The sequence below is a fragment of the Hippocampus zosterae genome, chromosome 3 (genome assembly GCF_025434085.1).
Source record: "Hippocampus zosterae strain Florida chromosome 3, ASM2543408v3, whole genome shotgun sequence".
In the NCBI taxonomy this organism is placed as follows: domain Eukaryota; kingdom Metazoa; phylum Chordata; class Actinopteri; order Syngnathiformes; family Syngnathidae; genus Hippocampus; species Hippocampus zosterae.
Window position 1 is genome coordinate 12,606,361 of NC_067453.1, and position 21,125 is coordinate 12,627,485.

Genomic DNA, 21,125 nt, shown 5'->3' on the forward strand with positions numbered 1-21,125 from the left:
GATAATTGGTTGGCTGTCTTTGATTTGTAAGCTGTGCATAGCTTCTTACAGTGTTGTTTGATATATTGAAGTTCATTTGTGAGATGCTGTCTCTGAATGTTCAAAACTCCCGTTTCTATACCAGTACTGTATTTCTTCGAATATTTTTGAATGGTACTTAGGTGTAGAATGTAGATCATCATGTTGATCATATTTAGACCAAAAGTCCCACAGGATCTTCGCTCTGTCATTCACCACCTTCGGAGGTGTTTCCCATTCTGACCTTGGGGTTTTCAGTCCATACACTGCACAGATGTTTCGGTAGACTATGCCAGCCACCTGGTTATGGCGTTCCATGTAGGCTTTCCCTGCCAGCATCTTACACCCTGCAGTTATGTGTTGGATCGTCTCAGCTGCCTCTTTGCACAACCTACACTTTGGGTCTTGTCTGGTGTGGTATATCTGGGCCTCAATGGCTCTGGTGCTCAGGGCCTGCTCCTGAGCAGCCAGGATTGTCACGTTGCATGGTGGTGGTGGAGCCCAAAAAGCAGGCAGGAGAGAGGAGCAGGGTGTATTTGAAGATGTGTATTGATAAAACACAGAAAACTAAATCCTAAGTAAACAAAGTCCAAAGTAGCAAACAAAATTCATGACTGAAGATAAAACATAGCGGCAACCAAAACATGACTCAAACAGACATGACAGTAGCAAAGCAACAATGACCCGACACTGAGTGTGCGGGCAAGAGTCCTTTTTATAGGCCTGATTACCTATGGCCAACAGGTGTGCAGCTGCCAGGGGAGCTCTACAGTGCCACCTGTTGGTCCCCAAACCGAATCGTGACAGTACCCCTCAAGGGACGGATCCCAGACGTCCCAAAGTGGTCCAAAAGGCTTGCCTCGCCAGGGAACAGGAACTAAAAGCGACGGCAACCCTTGCCTCGCCGGAGAACATGAACAAAACGCGACGGCGACCTTCGCCTCGCCGAAATGCAGGAACGATAAGCGAGGTGACCTTCACCTCGCCAGGGACAAAAGCGAGGGCAATCCTTTTGGCTGGGCGTGGCCTGACGTGGACGGAGCTCGGCGTAGCGGGGGACAAGGAACAGCCGGTCGTGAACAGGGGCTCGGCCTGACGTGGGCGTGGACGTGGCACGGCTTGTCGTCGACGTGAATGTGACTTCGCTCCAACAAACGTGACAAGCCTCGGCTCAACGTAGACGCGGACGCGGCTCGGCCCACCGTAGACGCGGCTTGACGAGACGAAAACAGGACAGCCGCATCACCAGCGCTGCCTGAAAGGGGGAAGGGTGTCGGCCGCAAACGAGCTCCGCCAGGCACATGGTGGAATAGGGACCAATCCATCGTACCTGCGGGGTCCAGGTGGTCGGGTCATTGTCACGTTGCATGGTGGTGGTGGACCCCAAAAAGCAGACAGGAGAGAGGAGCAGGGTGTATTTGAAGATGTGTATTGATAAAACACAGAAAACTAAATCCTAAGCAAACAAAGTAGCAAACAAAATTCATGACTGAAGATAAAACATAGCGGCAACTAGTGATGGGTCCAGCGACACCGATGCATTGACACATGCGCCGGGCTCACAGAGCAAACCACGTGTCGATGCATGTGCTGGCTCATTACGTCACGTGATTGACACGTGAACTGCGTTGACACAGTCCAGGCTTCTAATTGACACACCGGCTGCGTTGACACAGTCCAGGCTGCTAATTGACACATCGACTGTGTTGACACAGTCCAGGCTGCTAATTGACACATCGGCTGCGTTGACACAGTCCAGGCTGCTAATTGACACGTGAACTGCACCGGTGCAGTTTAGACTGCATCGGCTGCTTGGCACAGTACAGGCTGCGCCACTTAGTCCAGGGGGCGTCGACTCAGTGCAGAGGGCGTTGACGCAGCAAAAGCCCGCCACACAGTGTTTATAAGGAACACCTGCCGAAACAAGCCAGACCTCACTCACGCTCGCTTGTCGAAGCTCGTGTCAGTGCAGACTTCGTGTTCGTGCCTTGCCTTCCTTGCCGATTATGGAGCAGAGACGCAAATCATCCGCCGTGTGGGACCATTTTGATGTCCTGGAGAATAAGGTATTATTTATTTATTTATTCAAATCGCCTTCTGTCGCCGAGAGCCTCTCGGCGAGAGGCACTCACCGAGTGCCTCTCAGATTATTGACGTGTTGTACCATTCTAATCCGAATACATTTCAAGGTAACTCTTAGTTACTTCTTATTCACATTTCATTACAGGTGAAATGTCGAATTTGCCAAGTCAATTCGCCAACAGAAGCACCTCCACCATGCTGAGGCATTATCGGGCCAAGCATGAGAATGAAGTTCGCGATACACCCGGTATTACGCCAGGTATACAAACGTTCTCATCTTTTCACGGTTGCTATGTTGATGATTAATTGACAATCAGTAATTATTGGTTGACTCTCCACTCCATGTTTGACAATCAAGGTTCCAGGAAGCAGCTGTACTGGAAGGACCAACACACTTCTTTCCCAAACCTCTCCCACCTCGCAAAGGAGTTCCTTTGTACGCCAGCCACATCCGTCCCTTGTGAGCGTGTGTTCTTCACAGCAGGAGAAATTGCTTGTAAAAGACGCAACAGGCTGAAGTTTAAAACATTGGAGCATCTTATTTTTCTCAATAAAAATGTGAAATCAAAGCCCACAAGCATCCTCATTCAAATGATCTTCACATTATTTGAACACATTGAATGTTGCAAAATGAATGCATGGATGTGAATGATATTGTATACACTTCATCAAATCGATGAATGACCTTATGAAAATGTCTTGGAACAGTTGTAGATGCAAAACCGTGCTGGCAGCTACATAATAGATAATAAAAGAAAAATATCCCAAACCATAGGGATCCTCCCAAAACTAAGGATGTGCTGAATAAGAAATCCTTGTACACACTTTTATTACTTCCATATTTGACCTATTGTGTGGAAATATGGGGAAATGCCAGTAAAACAGTTTTAAAACTACAATACAAAGCAATCAGAACAATCACTGGCTCCAAATAGACGGAACCCACAAATCCACTGTTTATCAAATTAAACAATGAAATCTCATGACCTGGTTGACTTCAAAATCGCCCAATTAATGTACAAAGCACACAATAACCTCCTTTGCCAAAACATCCAGAAGCTTTTTAAAATTCGAGAAAGTTGTCATAATTTAAGGGGTACTAACCTATACAGAAAAATCCAAAACACGAACAAACATCACGCAAAGGAGTGTATCTGTAATAGGTGTAAATCTGTGGAATGATTCTGAAACGGACCAGTAAAATGAGTAACTCTCTTGCTGGGATTAAAAATGAATTTGAGAGTAGTACAAGACAACTACACAAATCAGAATTAAGCTAATAAATTCGATACACCCATGAAATATAGCAATACATCAGGAATACATTGATGAGATTATTTAATATATTAATGAAATGTAGCATCCATTATGAATATGAGAAAATCGACATATACTTGTGCTCCAATGAGTATGTACTGTATATACAAACCTAAAGTTGTAAAAATGTATAAGTACAGCATTCATAAGGGTAAAAGCATTTGTTGATATGTAGACTTTCTTTTCTATTTTGAAAAATGATCAATTCATATATAAGAAGGGGTAGGACTCTAGGGTTTTTTTTACTTCTTTCTACTCCTTTGAACACATATTTGTGATGATGACTATTTTCTTTTCCTTTTTTTATATCTTACCTTCACTTTTTGCCAATTTATTACCGAATTGTATATTTTATATGTTCAATATACAAAAAAATTATCAGACAGTTCAGTCTGTTGAGTGGGTTGGATGCAGGGATCTTGAAGGTCCAGCAGGTGGCAGTGGTCAGTGACACAGTATCAGCACAGTATCAACACAGTGTGTCAGTGTGTCGACACGCCTCATGAGGCCTCATGGACCCATCACTAGCGGCAACCAAAACATGACTCAAACAGACATGACAGTAGCAAAGCAACAATGACCCGACACTGAGTGTGCGGGCAAGAGTCCTTTTATAGGCCTGATTACCTATGCCCAACAGGTGTGCAGCTGCCAGGGGAGCTCTACAGTGCCACCTGTTGGTCCCCAAACCGAATCGTGACAAGGATGAGTGCCTCTGTGCTGTCCTTCAGGCTAGCCCTCTCTAGCCACTGATAGGACTTCTTGAGATCGGCCATTTCAGTTATGGTCCGGTGGTATATCCCGTGTAGGGGTTTGTCCTCCCATGATGGTCCCTCTTCCAGCGCCTCATCCTCTGTTCCCCATTGTCTGAGACATTCTCTGAGTACATCATCCTTTGGAGCCTTCTCCTTGATGTATTCATGGAGCTTGGATGTTTCATCCTGGACAGTGGCTCTCACACTCACTAGTCCCCAGCCTCCTTCCTTTCGGCTTGCGTACAGTCTCAGGGTGCTGTCATGGTTAGGAGCTTTCGGGTCCGTGCTCTGAATCTCTTCCTTTGGCCACCTTATTATCCTGCAGGGTATCTGATCACTGGCAGGGCATAGCTGTTTATTGCCCGCGTCTTATTCTTGACATTGAGTTGGCTTCTTAGGACTTGCCTCACTCGCTGGAGGTATTTGGCCGTAGCCGCTTTCTTGTTGCCAGTTCGAGGTTGCCATTGCCGTGTGGTATACCGAGGTACTTGTAGCTGTCCTCAATGTCTGCTATTGTTCCTTCAGGGAGTGAGACCCCTTCAGTGCGGACTACCTTTCCTCTCTTAGTCACCATCCGACTACATTTCTCAAGCCCGAATGACATCCCGATGTCGCTGCTGTAGATCCTGGTTGTGTGGATCAGGGAATCTATGTCCCTTTCGCTCTTAGCATACAGCTTTATGTCATCCATGTAGAGGAGGTGACTGATTGTAGCTCCATTTCTGAGGCGGTATCCATAGCCTGTCTTGGTGATTACTTGGCTTAGGGGGTTCAGTCCTATGCAGAACAGCAGTGGGGAGAGTGCATCACCTTGATGCACCACATTTGATGGACACTTGGGTAAGTGTCTGAATTACTTCAACTTGTTCAGAATTCAGCAGCCCAGATCATCACGAGAACCCCCTCCTTCCATCATATCACCCCCATCCTCCGACAGCTCCACTGGCTTCCTGTCAAACTTAGAATCAACTTCAAAATACTTCTCTATACATTCAAAGCCATCCATAACCTTGCGCCCCCCTATCTGTCAGATCTTCTTCAAATCTCCATTCCCTCTCGCTCACTCAGGTCCTCATCCTCCCTCCACCTTTTTCTACCCTCTGCCCGTCTCAGTACAATGGGGTGCAGAGCCTTCAGTCGCTCTGCTCCCAAACTTTGGAACTCACTTCCTCCCAACATTCTTTAATATTGACTCTCTTTCCTTATTCAAAACCCAACTCAAAACCCACCTATTCAGACTTGCCTACCCGCCTTAAATGTTTCTTTATTTATTTATTATTTTATCTGTGTTTTACTATTGGTCTTGGCTGTATAGTGTCCTTGAGTGTTGTGAAAGGCGCTTACAAATGTGATGTATTATTATTATTATTATTAAGTGGCTTGGAATTGGCTTCAAATGTGGTTTTCCACATGCTCATCGAGTTCGCAACGAAGGCTCTTAGGGTCCTGTTCACCTTATACAACTCCAAGCATTCAGTGATCCATGTATGTGGCATCGAGTCATAGGCTTTCTTGTAATCAATCCAGGCTGTGCACAGGTTGGTACGTCGGGACCTGCAGTCTTGTGCGACTGTTCTGTCAACCAGGAGCTGATGTTTGGCTCCTCTGGTATCTCTACCAATGCCCTTCTGTGCTTCGTTCATGTATTGATCCATGTGTCCACTTATCTTAGCCGCAATGATGCCTGACATGAGCTTCCATGTTGTGGAGAGACAGGTTATTGGCCGATAGTTGGATGGGACTGCACCCTTTGAGGGATCCTTCATGATCAGGATCGTTCGCCCTTCGGTTAGCCATCCTGGGTGAGTCCCAATCCTCAGCAGCTGGTTCATTTGTGCTGCTAGGCGCTCATGGAGTGCTGTGAGTTTCTTTAGCCAGTAGGTGTGGACCGTGTCCGGGCCTGGTGCTGTCCAGTTCTTCATATCTGAGACTCTTTCCTGTATGTCTGCCACTGTTATGGTAACTGGGTTCTGTTCAGGGAGCTTGCTGTGCTCCTCTCTCAGAATCACCAGCCATTGTGCACTGCTGTTATGTGCAACCTCCTTCTCCCATATGCCTTTCCAGTACCTTTCAGTTTCCAGTCTTGGTGGGTCAGCTCTGTTGTTAGGACCCTGCCACTGAGCGTACACTTTCGCAGGTTGTGTTGCGAACAGCCTGTTTATTCGTCTGGCCTCATTCTCTTTCGTGTACCGCTTTAGGCGGCTGAACAAGGCTTGGAGCCTTTGTTTGGCAGTTTCGAGTGATTCAGGTATGGTCATCGGGATGTACCTCTCGGGTATCGGCCTTTTCATCACACTTCTCTTGGCATCCGTCAATTGACTCACATCTTTCCAAGCCCTCTTGATCTTAGCCTCCAACCGTCTTTTCCATGGTGGGTAACGTGACTCATGGCTTCCATGGTTGCTCTTATAGCTAAGCATCTCAAGGATCACTGATGCTGAAGCGTATATCAGCTCATTGGTTTCCGTGATCGTTACGTTATACACTTCATTATTATTACCATATATGACCTACTGTGTGGAAATATGGGGAAATGCCTGCAAAACAAACACACTCCCTATTCTAAAACTACAAAAAAAAAGCAATTCGAATTATTAATAGATCAAAATATATGGAACCCACAAATCCACTATTTATCAAATTAAATACGATGAAATTTTATGACCTGGTTGACTTTAAAATCGTACAATTAATGTACAAAGCACACAATAACCTGCTCTGCCAAAACATTCAGAAGTTTTTCGAAATTCGAGAAAGCAGCTATGATTTAAGAGGTACCAACTTATTCAAAAAACTCAAAACAAGAACAAACATCAAGCAAAGAAATGTCTCTATCAAAGGTGTTAATCTGTGGAATAATCTCAAAACGGACCTGAAAATGAGTAAATCGCTTGTTGAGTTCAAAAACAAATTCAAAAAAATAGTACAAACAATCTCCATCAATCAGAGTTAAAATGATACATTCTAAACATTAAATATAATGATAAATCAGAACTAAGTTGATAAATAGAGAAAGGTATTGAAATATCCGTTATGAAGACAAGAGAAAATTGACAACAAGAGTGCCAGGGTGTGGATGTATATAATCCCGATACAAACCAAAAGTTGTAAAAATATCACGGTTAAGGGAAAAGTATGAGCCTTAATGGAGACTTCTTTCTTATTACTTTTTTTCTTTTCTGATTGATATAAAAATGATTCATTAGATATAAACACGTAACGGGGTAGGACTAGATACGTTTTTTTACTTCTTCCTACTCCCTTGAACATAATAACTGTGTTGAATGAAGACTGATTTCTTTCTTTTTACTTTTTTATCTACCTTATTTTCTGTCAAATTATTACTGTATATGTTTTATGTTCAATAAACAAACAAACAAACAAACAAACAATACTCAAAGTTGACTGTCCGCATTGCAGACAGCAGAGGTAGCACTGGCCAATCTGAAGAGCAAGTATGAAAATGAAAAGGCGATGGTGACAGAGACGATGATGAAGCTGAGGAATGAGCTGAAGGCCCTCAAAGAAGATGCCGCCACCTTCTCCTCCCTCAGAGCAATGTTTGCTACCAGGTGAGGGCAATAGCAGTCGTTGGTGCAAATCTTTTTTTTCTTTGATTTGAAGAAACATTGCGGTAAGTCTGTTTTGTTGTGTCTTTGCAGATGTGATGAATATGTTACCCAGTTGGATGAGATGCAGAGACAACTTGCAGCAGCGGAGGATGAAAAGAAGACACTAAACTCTCTCCTCCGTATGGCCATCCAGCAGAAACTGGCCTTGACCCAACGGCTGGAAGATCTGGAGTTTGACCATGAGCAGATCCATCGTGGTCGCGGCGCTAAAGTGCCCAAGATAAAAAGCAGCCCACCAAAAGTAAGTGGCACAGAATTTACTCAGATGAAGTGTGATCACTCAAACACATTTAATAACACACGACGGAAAGAAAAATTAAAACGAAATGAAAATGGCCACAGAATGTTTTTTTCGGTATGTTTTGGGAGTATGCGGTGCCCTCTTTCGACAAAAGCTATAAACTGCAGTATGATACTGCAATTTTGAATCCTGGAACACCATTTTAATTACTCCATCCTGTTTTAATTAGCACCATTATAACTTACTCATCCAATATTGCATTTACAAGTTTCTTCGTGGAATACTTTTAACCTTCAGGTGTATCAAAAAGAAAATCATTGAAATAAAGTCACACAAGCATCCTGCTTCATTCATGCACATGCACATTGTTAATCACAAGATGGCAGTGTCTTTCCTGCTATGATATTTTACAGTCACGTTCTCCTTGTTTTGTCTAAACCGTGAGCATCACCACTGCGTGTATGTGTCTAATGTATCAGTTTCTTGTAGATTGTCAGCAGCCTGCTGCCTCAGTATCGTCACTCACCACACAGCTAAGGTGAGAGGGAATTTCCTTTGCATACAGGTAACATGCTGTACTATAGTTCTTTTTCTATCTAGAGCAGGGGTTACTGGAACTATTTCCTGGTTAGTGGTTATTGTGACGTGCTAAAAGTTTGATTGAGAATTCTGAAACCATAAACTTGCAAATTAAATGACATGATCTTATGTGCGATTATTATTAGCAATCTATCTATGTGAAGATATTAATCATGTTCATGATTCCCCACAATAATGATCAACAATGATCTAACAAGGTAGGAAATTGTTTATCGGTATACAACACTTGTCAAAATCTCTGTAGGTGTTTACATTTTGAAGTGATCACTTCAAGAAATTCCTAAAAAATCCCAGTGCCCCAATTTTAGATTATTTTTACCACAGGTCCACATGCTAATGATGTGGTCCTCCGGCACTACCTGGTGCCAGTGGACACTGTTTTGGTGACCCCTGATCAATAGCACTCTGTCTGTCATGGCAGCCGCTGACTGTTCTTCAGGCATGGTGGTCAACCTTTGTTTCCAACCCTGTTTTGGAATTGTAATGTTCTCCTTTGAGGATCATTGGATAAACATCAGTGGACCTTTTTTTCTGTCTTTGCAAGGATTGTGTGAATAATCCCAGCCCTGTTTTTTTGTTTGCATGGTCGTCGTGGAGTAAAGCTAGCCTGGCAGTTGAATTGAGTTGGACAGAGAAGAACAGTAAGGAATTATGATTGTCTGAATGGAAACATTTACCTTTAGAAAATAGGCCAACCAGTCAGAGACTAAGAGCCATTTTTTTACTGTGTTACTGCAAAGAGCCACACACACACACACAATCACACGCACACTTTTTTGCCCTAAGAACGACTTTTGCAGTGACCAACCTCCCACGATCGACCCGATCACGCACGTGCAAGCATACGAACACACACACACACGACCATGCACTCGCGCACAAATACATGCACGCCAGAACAAGCAACAGCCTGAGCGCCGAACATAAATGAAACCTAAAGACACAAACGCACAAATCTTTTTTTTTCCCATTTCCTCCTCCCACCGCTCGCGGTCAACTTGGGAGCAGTCTGCTGGCTCTTGGTCGATTGCGATCGACGTATTGGGAACCCCTGCCTTAAAAACAGGTAATTCGCTGACTAGCTTAGCACTTGGCACTTAGCGCCGTTGTCTGCACATGAGCGGTGATTCAGTCATCTGATTGGTTGCCCTCTATGTCAATCAATTAACGGGATTGGTGATAGGCTGATGTAGTATGTTCTATGTATTAAGCACCGATGTGTTAATGGCAGCCCCATCGCCGAGGCGTTTTCAACAATTGTGCGAAAGCCCGGGAGCCGCATGCGGCTCGCGAACCGCGGGTTGGCCACCGCTGAAAGAGGCCATTTGTTTCTCCAAGATTCTACTCGACAATTTGTGCATGTCTATAGGGTATTGACTTCAGACCTGTTTGGTTGGTTTAGTTGGTGAATTGAGCACTAGCTGTAAATATTTAGTTCAATGTTTCCACCTTTCGCTGAGAGGCATTTCACTTCCGTCATTGATTGTTTTATGCAGGAAACCTGTGTGATTTGGACCTCTTCATCCGCCAAAGAAAATGCTGTCTATTCCTTGTTGTACAGCCTTCCAACCACATGTATTTTTACTGTTTGTATTTCTCCATTCTTTCAGTCCTAAATTTCGTGCTGACCTTCAAGAACACAAAACAGTTTTGTGCAGCGGTAGGAGTCATCTTTTATCCTCTTTTGACCTTCGTGACTGCCTGACCCACCAACCCAAGCCACCTGGCACCTAGCCCAGTACATATCGGCTGTCGACTGGAAGCGGTGTTCCTATGCAGCTCCTTGAAGCCCTACGAAGATGTCACTGGATGTTTTGACCCAGAGGTGCTTTCCTGGCCCGCTGGTTCCCTGTGTCACAAGAGACAGGTGCACACAAATGAGACAAATCACATGACTCTTTGCCCCTATTCGTATGCATTCTTAATAATGTGATGATTTATTTATTAGTTATTTATTCATATTGAAATGGCGTTTTTTTTCTTGGCTGGTCATTCCTCAACTGTGATTGAGGTTTAAAACAAACCCAAAGAACAGTATTAAAAGGGAGATTTTATCAGTGTTAAAGAATTTTGTGTGGTGGTCATGGTGGAAATTGTAGGATCATCCTAACCTCACTAGTATTTCTTTGGATGTGTGCATTTTTATGCATTTTTTTGGTTTTGTTTTGTTTTGTTTTTTTTTGCAAATTTGAGATTTTTATTGCTAGGTTTCTTTTATTTTAGAGAAGCCTCAAGGGATGTTACTATATCCATGCTCGGCTCAGTTCTCTTCAGAGACTGAGTGAGATTAGTGTGTTGTGAGATCAGGGCTGCTGGCCTGAGATTTTGCCTTTTGAGTTGCACAGGGTCAAGTGACCATGTGGGGACCAGACTGCTTCCATTTTTTAAAAAAAGTGTTAACAGTAATTTAACAAAGTGTGCCTCTTTACTGTCACCATTATTTTTTTTTTCATGTCTAACTTAAAACAAGTAATGTGTCTTCCCGAGAGGTCCTCTTGTGTTTTATGTAGTAATTAGGGTTACAAAATCAATCAAACGTTTTACACAGAGTAGTTATTGGGAATATATGGACATTAATTTAAATTTTGAAACAAATTGTATCATGAACTTGAATATGAATTGTCCTCATTTGCCCTCTTGTAACACATTGTGATGATGATGGCAAACTATCTTTGTTGAAATGCTTCCTTCACACAGTATGCAGTACTATCCAAGCACAACTGAGCACTATGCATCACAGCAATATAAAGTACAGTCAACCCCATCATAAACTCTCTACCTGCAGTACAACTATGGTTCCTACTTCCTTCATCGTGAAGACACTAAGAGTAGGTTGAAAAGGTTCTTTATGAAAAAAGTTGTTTCTCACAGTGCCAACACCAAACATAACAGTTCCAATCTGACAAGTAACTGGGATTGCTTGTCTTTTTAACGCGAGTCCTCGTTTTTATTATTTTTGGAACCTCGTACCGTGTTGCGCATGATGTGTCCACTCAATGCTGAGGTTCTAATGGGATACGAATGTTACGGTTGAACGAAAGCCAGTACAATGTTTGAACATGCATCCCAGAACAGACTGTTTGTTTCTTGTTGTATCTGTGCATTTCGGAATATCTGTACTCCTGCTGGTTCACTTGTGAGCACCGTGTCTTGATCTATTTGCACAATATAGCAGGATAGAAGGAGAGAGACTAAAAATGGTAAACCTGGCTTTAGAATAAAAATAGCCGAATGCTAAAACCACAATTATTTTTTTTGTTTATCGTCTCTTTATTAAAACTGCATTTAATTGGTTTCAGAAATAAATAATGATTTGTCGAGTTTGTGGTGTCTTTCAATTTTATGACAATACTGACAATACTTTTATGTGCACTGAGCATCAACATAAGGTACTGCACATGTAACAAGATACAATGTAGGTGCCTTTTATTTATTTACTATTTTCAGAGTGGTATTCCTTCTTTTATTTATTATCATATTTCATTGGGACAGTGCGCATTAATCAACACAACAGTGTAAATGCGCCGGACTTGACTTCGCATAAATGTTAGTTTTCAGCAGTACGAAGTCCCAAGGCAGGTTGCTTAACATAAAAATAACAAACATAAAACAATATAACACAACAAATAACAAAACACAGTTAATTTTTGCCACTTTTACAATGGGGTGCAACGTAGTTCCACAAGACTGCGACGTTTGATCTAAAAACAAAAAGCATTTTTGACTTTCTCCACAAAGACGGAGGGAATAACGTTTATTTCCTTTGCAATCCAAATTGAAATTTTATGGCATTACCGGTGACGAAGTAACAACTGAAGTTGTGGTCGATCTTACATACAGTTCAATATGCCACTTCCGCCGTCTAGCCTCTAGATCGCGGTGTTGCTAATAGAGTACTGTAGTTTATAGTTGGCAAATAACTAGCAGATTAAAAAAAAATTACCATGTATTGTAAACCATAATTCACAATGCACTTTAGTAGCGAGGCAGACAATTTGTGTTTCTCAGAATGTGTGACAGAGAAAACTATTTCTTATCGTTTCCGGGGGTCGGGAGAGCATGCATGCAATTTACTTTTTAAACGTTGCGATTAGTTTTGAATCAAACGAGATAATTTTGTGAGTACATTAGATGACGGGTAAAGTTGCTGAAGTCGTTTTCAGAGTTGCCAAATCGAGCAACAAACGCGCAACGTTGGGGAGTCGGTAGGTGGAGTCAGACACGTTCGCTGGTGGTTACGTCATTAAAGGAGGAGACATTGAAACACCTGACACATTCATACAACTGTCCTCCGTTCGTACAAACGCAGCATGTCTTATTCCCTTTTATTCAGAGCTTCTACCGCGTCACCCCTTCTTTATTAAAAGAACAACATTTTAAAGAAGAGTTTCAAGTTTTTTGTTGTTGTTTTGTTTTGTTGTGGGGGTTTTTTACGTGTCAGTGACTACTTGTAAATGAGTGTAATTTGCCTGTCTCGATGCTGGAGGGGCATTTGTGAAACAGAAGCATGGAGGGCTTTAGCAGAGTCGCTTTTCGCAGGAAACAACAAAGTCTGGATGGAGAAGACACGGGTGAGCTGAGAGCTTTTCTTATTTTTTCCTGACAATTTATTTAATTCTGCTTTTCTGCTACACGATGACTTGTGTTTATGACTATGACGATGTGTTTGTGACACTGTTGTGAAAATGAATGCATTTGGGTGAGCAAACAGGACATTTTACCACTACCAACTGTTGTCGCTGAGCAGGTATGAATGTGTGCATACAAGTTCCAGCCTGTTGTGTCAGCATCTGCAACCTGGAGGGCTCAGTTGTATTTATTTATTTTTTTGTTTGTTTGGTTTTTTTCTCAACTGTGTAAAAGAGGTGCAGTGCGGTGCTTCGATGTGTTCATTATTAGTTAGGGTTCGGCAATCTGGTTCTTACAGTGCTTAATTTTTTTTTGAATGAGTTCCATCTATCAATCTTTCTGCAAGTAAATTAGCAGGGAGTAGCTCATGTTTGAGCTGGCAACTCTGCATGCGCACTCTGCATGTGCAAACATGCAAGTGAGAACAGTGCCTGCACTTGTAATGTGAACTTTGTTCTGTTATAAGTGAAGTTACTTGGCATACACAAGTGGCAGCTGATTAGGGCAACTAAGGCCCTCTCTGCTGGCCTAAACAGGAACAGAACCACTGATTTAAAACTACTACCCAATTTGTAGTAGTTGTCCCATAAAATTACTTTATTTTATTCCCAACAGTGTATTCTCCTCATTTTGTAATTTTTCTCATGGCAGCACTAAGGCAAAACTGTTTCAACGTTTGACTATACAGAATTAACAGATTTCTACAATGTCTTGCTGACTAGTCAAAATCTGTTTGAATAATATCTTTCAATACGTGTCTAATGTAATTGTGATTAGTTGAAACAACAGTAAGAGGTATCTGCAACTCTGTTGCCCAGTCAAAACGAAATAATTAATATCTAAAACCTGCTTCAAAACTGAATGACACATTTCTTAACACCTATCCAGTCTACAAGCATTTAGGTACGGTATTAAAACGGCTGCCAAAGCCGCACTGCTTCCAGTTCATGTGGATGTTAATTTTTTTTTTGATTGTTGTCTAATTAGATTTCAACTTGTATGTGGAGTTATGTCAGGCTAATATCCCCAGATAGCAATGAGACACTCTCTTTAACCTATCAGATTTCAAATTAATCTAGCCATTTGGTGATAGGATTTTTTTTTCTGTCCTCTGATTGGTTAGAGCAAAGCTTGTTCAAGTCAATCCTTTCAATTAGCGAAACACGTCTGTCACCATGAGGACTGAATAATGGCTGTCCTTCAAACGTGGATATTATTTTCTTTATAGAGACAGAATATTACTACTGATCTTATTTTATTAGATTCTGAAGGTGTCAGAATCTAATTCTGAAGGTGACTCGTGAATATTTATTCATTCATCTTCTGAACCGCTTTATCCTCACTAGGGTTCCGGGGGATGCTGGAGCCTATCCCAGCCGTCTTGGGGCAGTAGGCCGGGGACACCCTGGTCGCAAGCCAATAGCAGGGCACCCAGAGACAAACAACCATCCACGCCCACACTCACACCTAGGGACAATTTAGAGCGTTCAATCAGCCTGCCATGCATGTTTTTTGGGGAATGTGGGAGTAAAATCGAAGTACTCAGAGAAAACCCACGCAGGCCCGGGGAGAAGATGCAAACTCCACACAGGGAGACCGGAGTTGGAATTGAACCCGGTACCTCTGCACTGTGAAGTCTACATGCTAACCACTGGACTACCGGGCAGCCCTACTTGTGAATATATAATTTTGATTTGCTCTTATTTTGATGGAGTTCCTGCCTAAGTAAACTTGGGCAGAAGATGTGAACCAAAAAGGAAGGTAATTTGTCACCTCTAATTTGCATTCGTCCTGACTCAGGATGAGTCTTCACATTGAACCCTTTCTCTGTGTCTTGTTGATCCGGTTTGAAATGGCCCACAAATATTTCCAGTAAGTGCCTTTCAGGGAGTTGTTGAGAGGCTGTGTTGTTTGAATGTGTAGTATTGGCAATTCCCTATGACTTTGATATAATCCCATAATGCTTCTTACAAAGTAGTGGACAGCAATGGTCTCTGGAAAATCGAGTACATCCCAATTTATTGCACTAAGAAAGATTCTGGGAATATGGTTTGAAAAAAATAAGCAGTTTTTTTTTCTTCACATTTTCAGCTCGTGGTGTGCCGTGAGATTTTTTTCAATGAAAGAAGTGTGCCTTGACTCAAAAAAGTTTGAAAAACACTGGTCTACAGTATATGTGCTCTGCGATGGCCTGTCGGTGTGTTCAGGAGGTACCCCACCAAAGTCAGATGGAATCTGATCAAGCACACCTGCGGGAGCTAGTCAGGAAAAGCTGTCCAGAAAAAGTATGGACATGCGATTTTATGTGAACAATTATTCAAGCACTGCTTTTATGTCGTATACTTAAGTACAGTCTTAATGTACAGACTGTATAATTTATGTACAATGTTAAAATGCTAGAAGTACCAAGAACTAAACTGAGGCTCAGAGGGGATCGAGCCTTTTCTGTTGCTGGTCCCTCTCTCTGGAATGACCTCCCACTGAACATTCGGCAAGCCTCCTCGCTGCCCATCTTTAAAGCCCTCCTCAAAACCCACTTGTATTCTTTGGCGTTCGACTCAGCATGATTTTACTGCTTGGTGATTTCTACCACCTTTATTACCATTCGTCTTACCGTTTATTGTGTATGTTAAATCGCTCCATGTACAGCACTTTGTATGCAGCGATGGCTGTTCGAAAGTGCTCTATAAATACTGTTGACTTGACTTGACTTGACTAAAACAATATGAAATGTAGTTTTTAGGAATAAAACATTACTTTTTTTGATAACACATAGGCCTGCTACATAACTGTATTTTAATGGTAGTAATTGGAGCGCAAAAGTATTTAGGTGTTACTTGGTGTAAAATGTGTGTTTTACAGTAGAATGTTTCTTCCTTTGAGGATTGGGTTATAGATTAGTAAATATTTGTGGTTATAATGTTTTGGGCTCAAAGTTCCTCAGAGTTTATATTTGTTTTAAGAATTGAAATTATTTCAAAACTGTGTTGGCACCATTCAAAGAGAACCATCACTGTATTATCAATTATTTTACTACTTAGGTTAAGAAAACAAATGGTAACATGATGGTGTGTATATTTTCTGTCTAAACGAATGTTTTCCTTATGCTAATGTGTTTGGTTTGTGGCATGATGAATGTACAGTATATGAAGAAGGCAATTTACATTGGTCCTTTATAGTAAGTGCAGTTTGCAGTGTAGTAAAGCTGGAGGTGCTCTGAAGGCGACCTAATCGGCGTATAATAATGGAGCTTTTTATTTAGTGTGCCTGGATACAAGCAGTGGGACTACAGTAAATGAATCAAGACTGTGTTGGCAGCCATTGTTGTTGTGGTCTGAGACACACTCATTCATCCTCAGCTGAAGGCTCCTACTGTCCTCTCAGTACTTTAACTCACTTCTGACACTACTCAAACACAACATTACATTTATGAACTGTGTGCCAATGCCGTGTACAGCAATCAATCATTCATTCATTCATTCATTCATCTTCCTAACCGCTTGATCCTCACTAGGGTCGCGGGGGGTGCTGGAGCCTATCCCAGCTGTCACCGGGCAGTAGGCGGGGGACACCCTGAATCGGTTGCCAGCCAATCGCAGGGCACACGGAGACGAACAACCATTCGCACTCACACTCACACCTAGGGATAATTTAGAGTGTTCAATCAGCCTGCCACGCATGTTTTTGGAATGTGGGAGGAAACCGGAGCACCCGGAGAAAACCCACGCAGGCCCGGGGAGAACATGCAAACTCCACACAGGGAGGCTGGAGCTGGAATCGAACCCGGTACCTCTGCACTGTGAAGCCGACGTGCTAACCACTGGACTACCGGGCCGCCACAATCAATCATATGACTTATTATTGACTTATTATTATTTGTAATATTACTAAATTACATAAATAGTATTATATTATATTATAATAAATAATATAATATAATATTATAATTATACTATTATTGTTATTAATAATAATAATAATTATTATTATTATTATTATTAATATTATTATTATTATTTCCTCCGTGAACCAGAGTGACCTTGTGTTCCCGTGATTTAAAGTTCAGGGAGCATTGCCACATGAAACAAAATAAGACAAGCAATTGTATCTGTAATTTGTAAACAATCCAGTAGGTGGCGATAATTACAGACAAATGTTTCCATCCGCTCCTCTTTTTATCTGCTTGTCCCACATCAAGCATGATTATCTCCTTGTGGTGGGGTATTTTTGGACGCTTCTTTTTAAATGATATGCGGTTGTTCGTCTATGTGTGCCCTGCGATTGGCTGGCAACCGATTCAGGGTGTCCCCCGCCTACTGCCCAGAGACCGCTGGGAAGGGCTCCAGCACCCCCCGCGACCCTAGTGAGGATCAAGCGGTACGGAAGATGAGATGGGATGAGACTTATGTCCGTGTCACAGATTCTGGCGGGACATTTTGCAGGAAATTTAGTTTTTTATTTATTTTCCAGTCCAGTTACTCTTGTGTTGTCCCAATGTGGATGTTAAATCTGCATTCGTCAACCCCCCCCCCCAGCCCCCCCCCCCCCCATTTGCATTGTATAAAACCATTCCTTCTGGAATTTGATACAGTCGTTGATATTTTGAGTATTTCCCAAGAGATTCTAGCATTTTTGTTTGTGTTCGTGGCGTGCGTGCGCTCGTGTTCGTGCGTGGGCAGGGTTGGTTTATACGAGAGACAGAGAATGACAAAATATTTTTAAAACTGCCTCACAACATTTTTAGTGTAATATGGATATCATATATGTTTGCAGCCTCTCAGCCATTGCTATAATAGTGAAGCTGGTTACCATCCACCTCATGGGGGCGTCCACATCGCCACCGCTGTTACCAACATCATCCTACAAATGGAGCGGGGTGTGCTTTTCTATTTCGAAGGATCCCCATAGTGGTTTCTCAACTGAGATCTTGTGGGCGACACTGCGGTCTTGTGCGACATGACATATTTATACAAAGCAGCGTAGCTGAGCTTTGCAAAGTTCATTTTAGAAGAGCAAACAATGCATTGCTTTCCACTGTGGGGGCTGGAGTTAGATTGGTGATATGAGCTACATCAATACGTAGACATCATGGAACATGACAAAGTGTAATCGTCTAATGAGTTAAAACAAAGAATGGGAACATTGTGCATCCAATGGTGAAAATTCCAGTTTCAATTTTTTTTTTCTTGGTCAGCGAAGTCATGTTTGGTCTAATTCGTATGAAGCGTTCCCCAAAGTCTGACAGTACAGAGAAAAAGTGACTACAAAATTCAAATGAACTTAAATAATTTTGGACAAGGCACCCAGTGTCGCACTACACACGTATTCCGTGTTTTTCTCTTCTGGGACGGTAGGCCACTTGCTTACAAGGGAAACAAGGATGCGCTGAAACAATTGAACAATTAACTACATTTGGATTGTTGCTACAACATTTTGTATATTACAGTTGGTGTAAACCTAAACAGTCTTGGGTGTCAAACCGTACCATATAATTGAAGCAAACAACTAGAGTGAGACACAAAAGACTATCAGTGTGCAGTACAGGCTCTGTCTCAGGCTTTCCACATGCGTTTCCTGACTACACTGCGTGTTGTTTCCCCACCTCCTACCATTGTGAAGTTCCTTCCAGAAAACTACAGTATTCAGTTTTACCTTTTTCTTCCAAGCTCGGCCCGTGCGGCTTATTGAGGATGGCATTGAGGAAGAGGAAGATGCGAAGCAAATTGTGAAACTGTTTTTCCCTGAACTTTCTGAAATCGAGGACATCCCCTTTGCAGGAAGACAGATCTCTGTCAAGGTGTTAGTGGATTAGTGGACCTGTCTTTAGATTGCGTAAACGGAGCATCTTGCTTAAGGATGTAGCTCTTTGTTCACAGGGTGAGCAGTGGGAAGTTTACCAGAATGGAGTACACGTTGGAACGAGTTTTTTGCTGGTCTTCCAGCCAAAGTGGCCACCAATTACTGGATGTTCCATCTGAGACGTTTCACTTGCGGTAGGTAAGCTGAACAAGCAGGACAACGGGCGAGCTGTCGCAGGGTGGCAGAAGTTCAGTTTTTGTTCTTTTCAAAGTAAAAGAAACTTGGATTGACAATGAAACGGCGACGCAAGTACTGGTTTTGGAGACGGAAAGGTGAAAACGCAAAGATGTCTCTGCTCTGCTGTTATGGTAAGATTTAGAGGCTTTATTGGAATGGCTGTTTTTGGAAGAGTTTTGCCTGTTTCGTACAGTACAGTCTTGTACGTTTTCTTTATGTCTCATAGATTGTATTGCTACCATTTGAGTGGAATGATTGATCAGTTGCAGGGATTTGGTCTCACCAAAACAAGAGGAAAGATCATCTCTCTAATTTGTTTGTATGTTTGGAAGTGTTAAGCAGTGCTGCTGAGTGCAGCAGTGAGTGTTTTACTAATGTGAATGTTTGGCAAAGGCACTGATCAGACGAGTTGATTCGCTGAGCCATGGCATTTGTCTCCATGTGGACGAGCTTGCCGCCACAAAGCAATCAAGCACGGTCTGAGGGGACACGCTGGATAAAAAAGCAGTTTGTCTACACAGGCCTGGGAACCATTCTCCCCCAACACAGTGTTTTCCAGCCACAGAGGCCTTTTGGCCACTGTCCCCGAAGACCCGTTACCCAACCACGTTTGTGTTGTGGGTGTGTGTGTTTGTGTGCAGCGTTAAATGGCATGTATTTTTGCATGGTTGTGTGTTGCAATGGGCACCTTTCTTAGGGAGGTGTGTATTGTTGGAGTGCTCGGTCAAGTCCCCCCCTCCCCCCACATCTCTTCCTGTTTAAAGAGCAAAAGAGAAAACACTGAAGCATTCTGCTTTCGTTCTAGCTGGCAGGAAGGAAAAGGCTGGGAACACTCGCCGGCCAGCTCGAGGCCTTTCACCACGCCTATTGTTTCAACGTGGGAGTGGATGTCACGTGTAGTGAAGTGACACCCTCTTGTCAGAATCGGTGTTTGTCTGCTCTTTTAATACTGTTGTCATTGAGAGTTCACCTTTGAGGTGTTCAAAAGGTTAGACGAAATAACACATGTGTTTCAGTGGTGTGGTTGACAAATCGCTTCCAGAGGCAAAAAAAAAACAAAAACAAAAACAAAATTAACAAGGCAACACGTTTAAGCATTTGCATGTGAATATGTAAGCGGTTACGATCTGGGATTTTTAAGTATCGTAAAATCTATATACATGTATATTTTCCCCCTCAGCTTTAATCCATGTTTTTCACACCATATGCGCAAATAAAATGTATCTCAGATGAGGTGCGATCGGTCCAGTTTGTTCTGGTCAGTCAGTGCTCCCCTTTGACACCAACGCAAGTGAACTTCAACAACAAAACATGAAGTTAAATGAAGGCGCCAGCATCTTTATTCTCACCAAATATGGACACCCCCCCTTAAAGTTTTTTGAAAATTGCAGTTTTTGCATATTCATGGAACCAAACAATACCTTTCGACTTCATGCTTGGTGGAGGTAAAAATCTGGTTTTATGTGTGGATAAGCAACCGTTGACGAGAGATAATGGAGATCCAGTCAGCTGCTGACCAGGGCAGGACCAGGAGCATGTATGAGGGGATCAAAACGGCAACGGGTCCATCATGCAACAAAACCGCCCCTCTCAAGTCCAAGACCGGTCACACGATCCAAGACCAAAGCAGGCAAATGGACAGGTGGGTTGAGCACTACCTAGAGCTATATGCAACTCAAAACACCGTCGCAGGAGCAGCCCTTGACTCCCTGCCTGACCTTCCCCTCATGGAGGAACTGGACAGCGCACCCTCGCCTGACGAGCATGCGAAAGCAATCGACGCTCTAAACAATGGCAAAGCACCAGGCCAGGATG

At 42.6% G+C, this 21,125-nt stretch overlaps 2 protein-coding genes and 1 long non-coding RNA gene across 11 annotated transcripts in view; all 3 read left to right on the forward strand.

Annotated features, from left to right (window-relative positions):
• Positions 1-11,965, forward strand: part of bicd1a (bicaudal D homolog 1a) — a 36,675-nt gene extending 24,710 nt beyond the window's left edge. Inside the window, exons 7-12 of one of the 7 annotated variants that reach the window (XR_007961857.1) lie at positions 7,593-7,744; positions 7,835-8,045; positions 8,525-8,583; positions 9,248-9,286; positions 9,654-9,711; positions 10,256-11,965. Coding sequence is in view for 5 of the 7 variants with exons in the window: in XM_052061647.1 (XP_051917607.1) it covers positions 7,593-7,744; positions 7,835-8,045; positions 8,525-8,583; positions 10,256-10,379 (546 nt within the window). In the remaining 2 variants the exon portion in view is untranslated. Of the gene's footprint in view, positions 1-7,592; positions 7,745-7,834; positions 8,046-8,524; positions 8,611-9,247; positions 9,287-9,653; positions 9,712-10,255 lie in introns of all 7 variants that reach the window. The other 6 variants (XR_007961858.1, XM_052061650.1, XM_052061648.1 and 3 more) reach the window with 6 other exon arrangements.
• On the forward strand, positions 31-3,187 carry LOC127598202 (uncharacterized). Its single transcript, XR_007961869.1, has 3 exons — positions 31-2,084; positions 2,246-2,359; positions 2,459-3,187. It is a non-coding gene; the product is annotated as an uncharacterized LOC127598202 (long non-coding RNA).
• Positions 11,966-12,909: 944 nt separating the features above from the next.
• Positions 12,910-21,125, forward strand: part of fgd4a (FYVE, RhoGEF and PH domain containing 4a) — a 63,691-nt gene continuing 55,475 nt past the window's right edge. The window contains exon 1 of one of the 3 annotated variants that reach the window (XM_052061654.1): positions 12,910-13,216. In XM_052061654.1, the coding sequence (XP_051917614.1) occupies positions 13,153-13,216 (64 nt within the window). In that variant the 5' untranslated portion in view covers positions 12,910-13,152. Of the gene's footprint in view, positions 13,217-18,906; positions 19,442-21,125 lie in introns of those variants that run through there. The other 2 variants (XM_052061652.1, XM_052061659.1) reach the window with 2 other exon arrangements.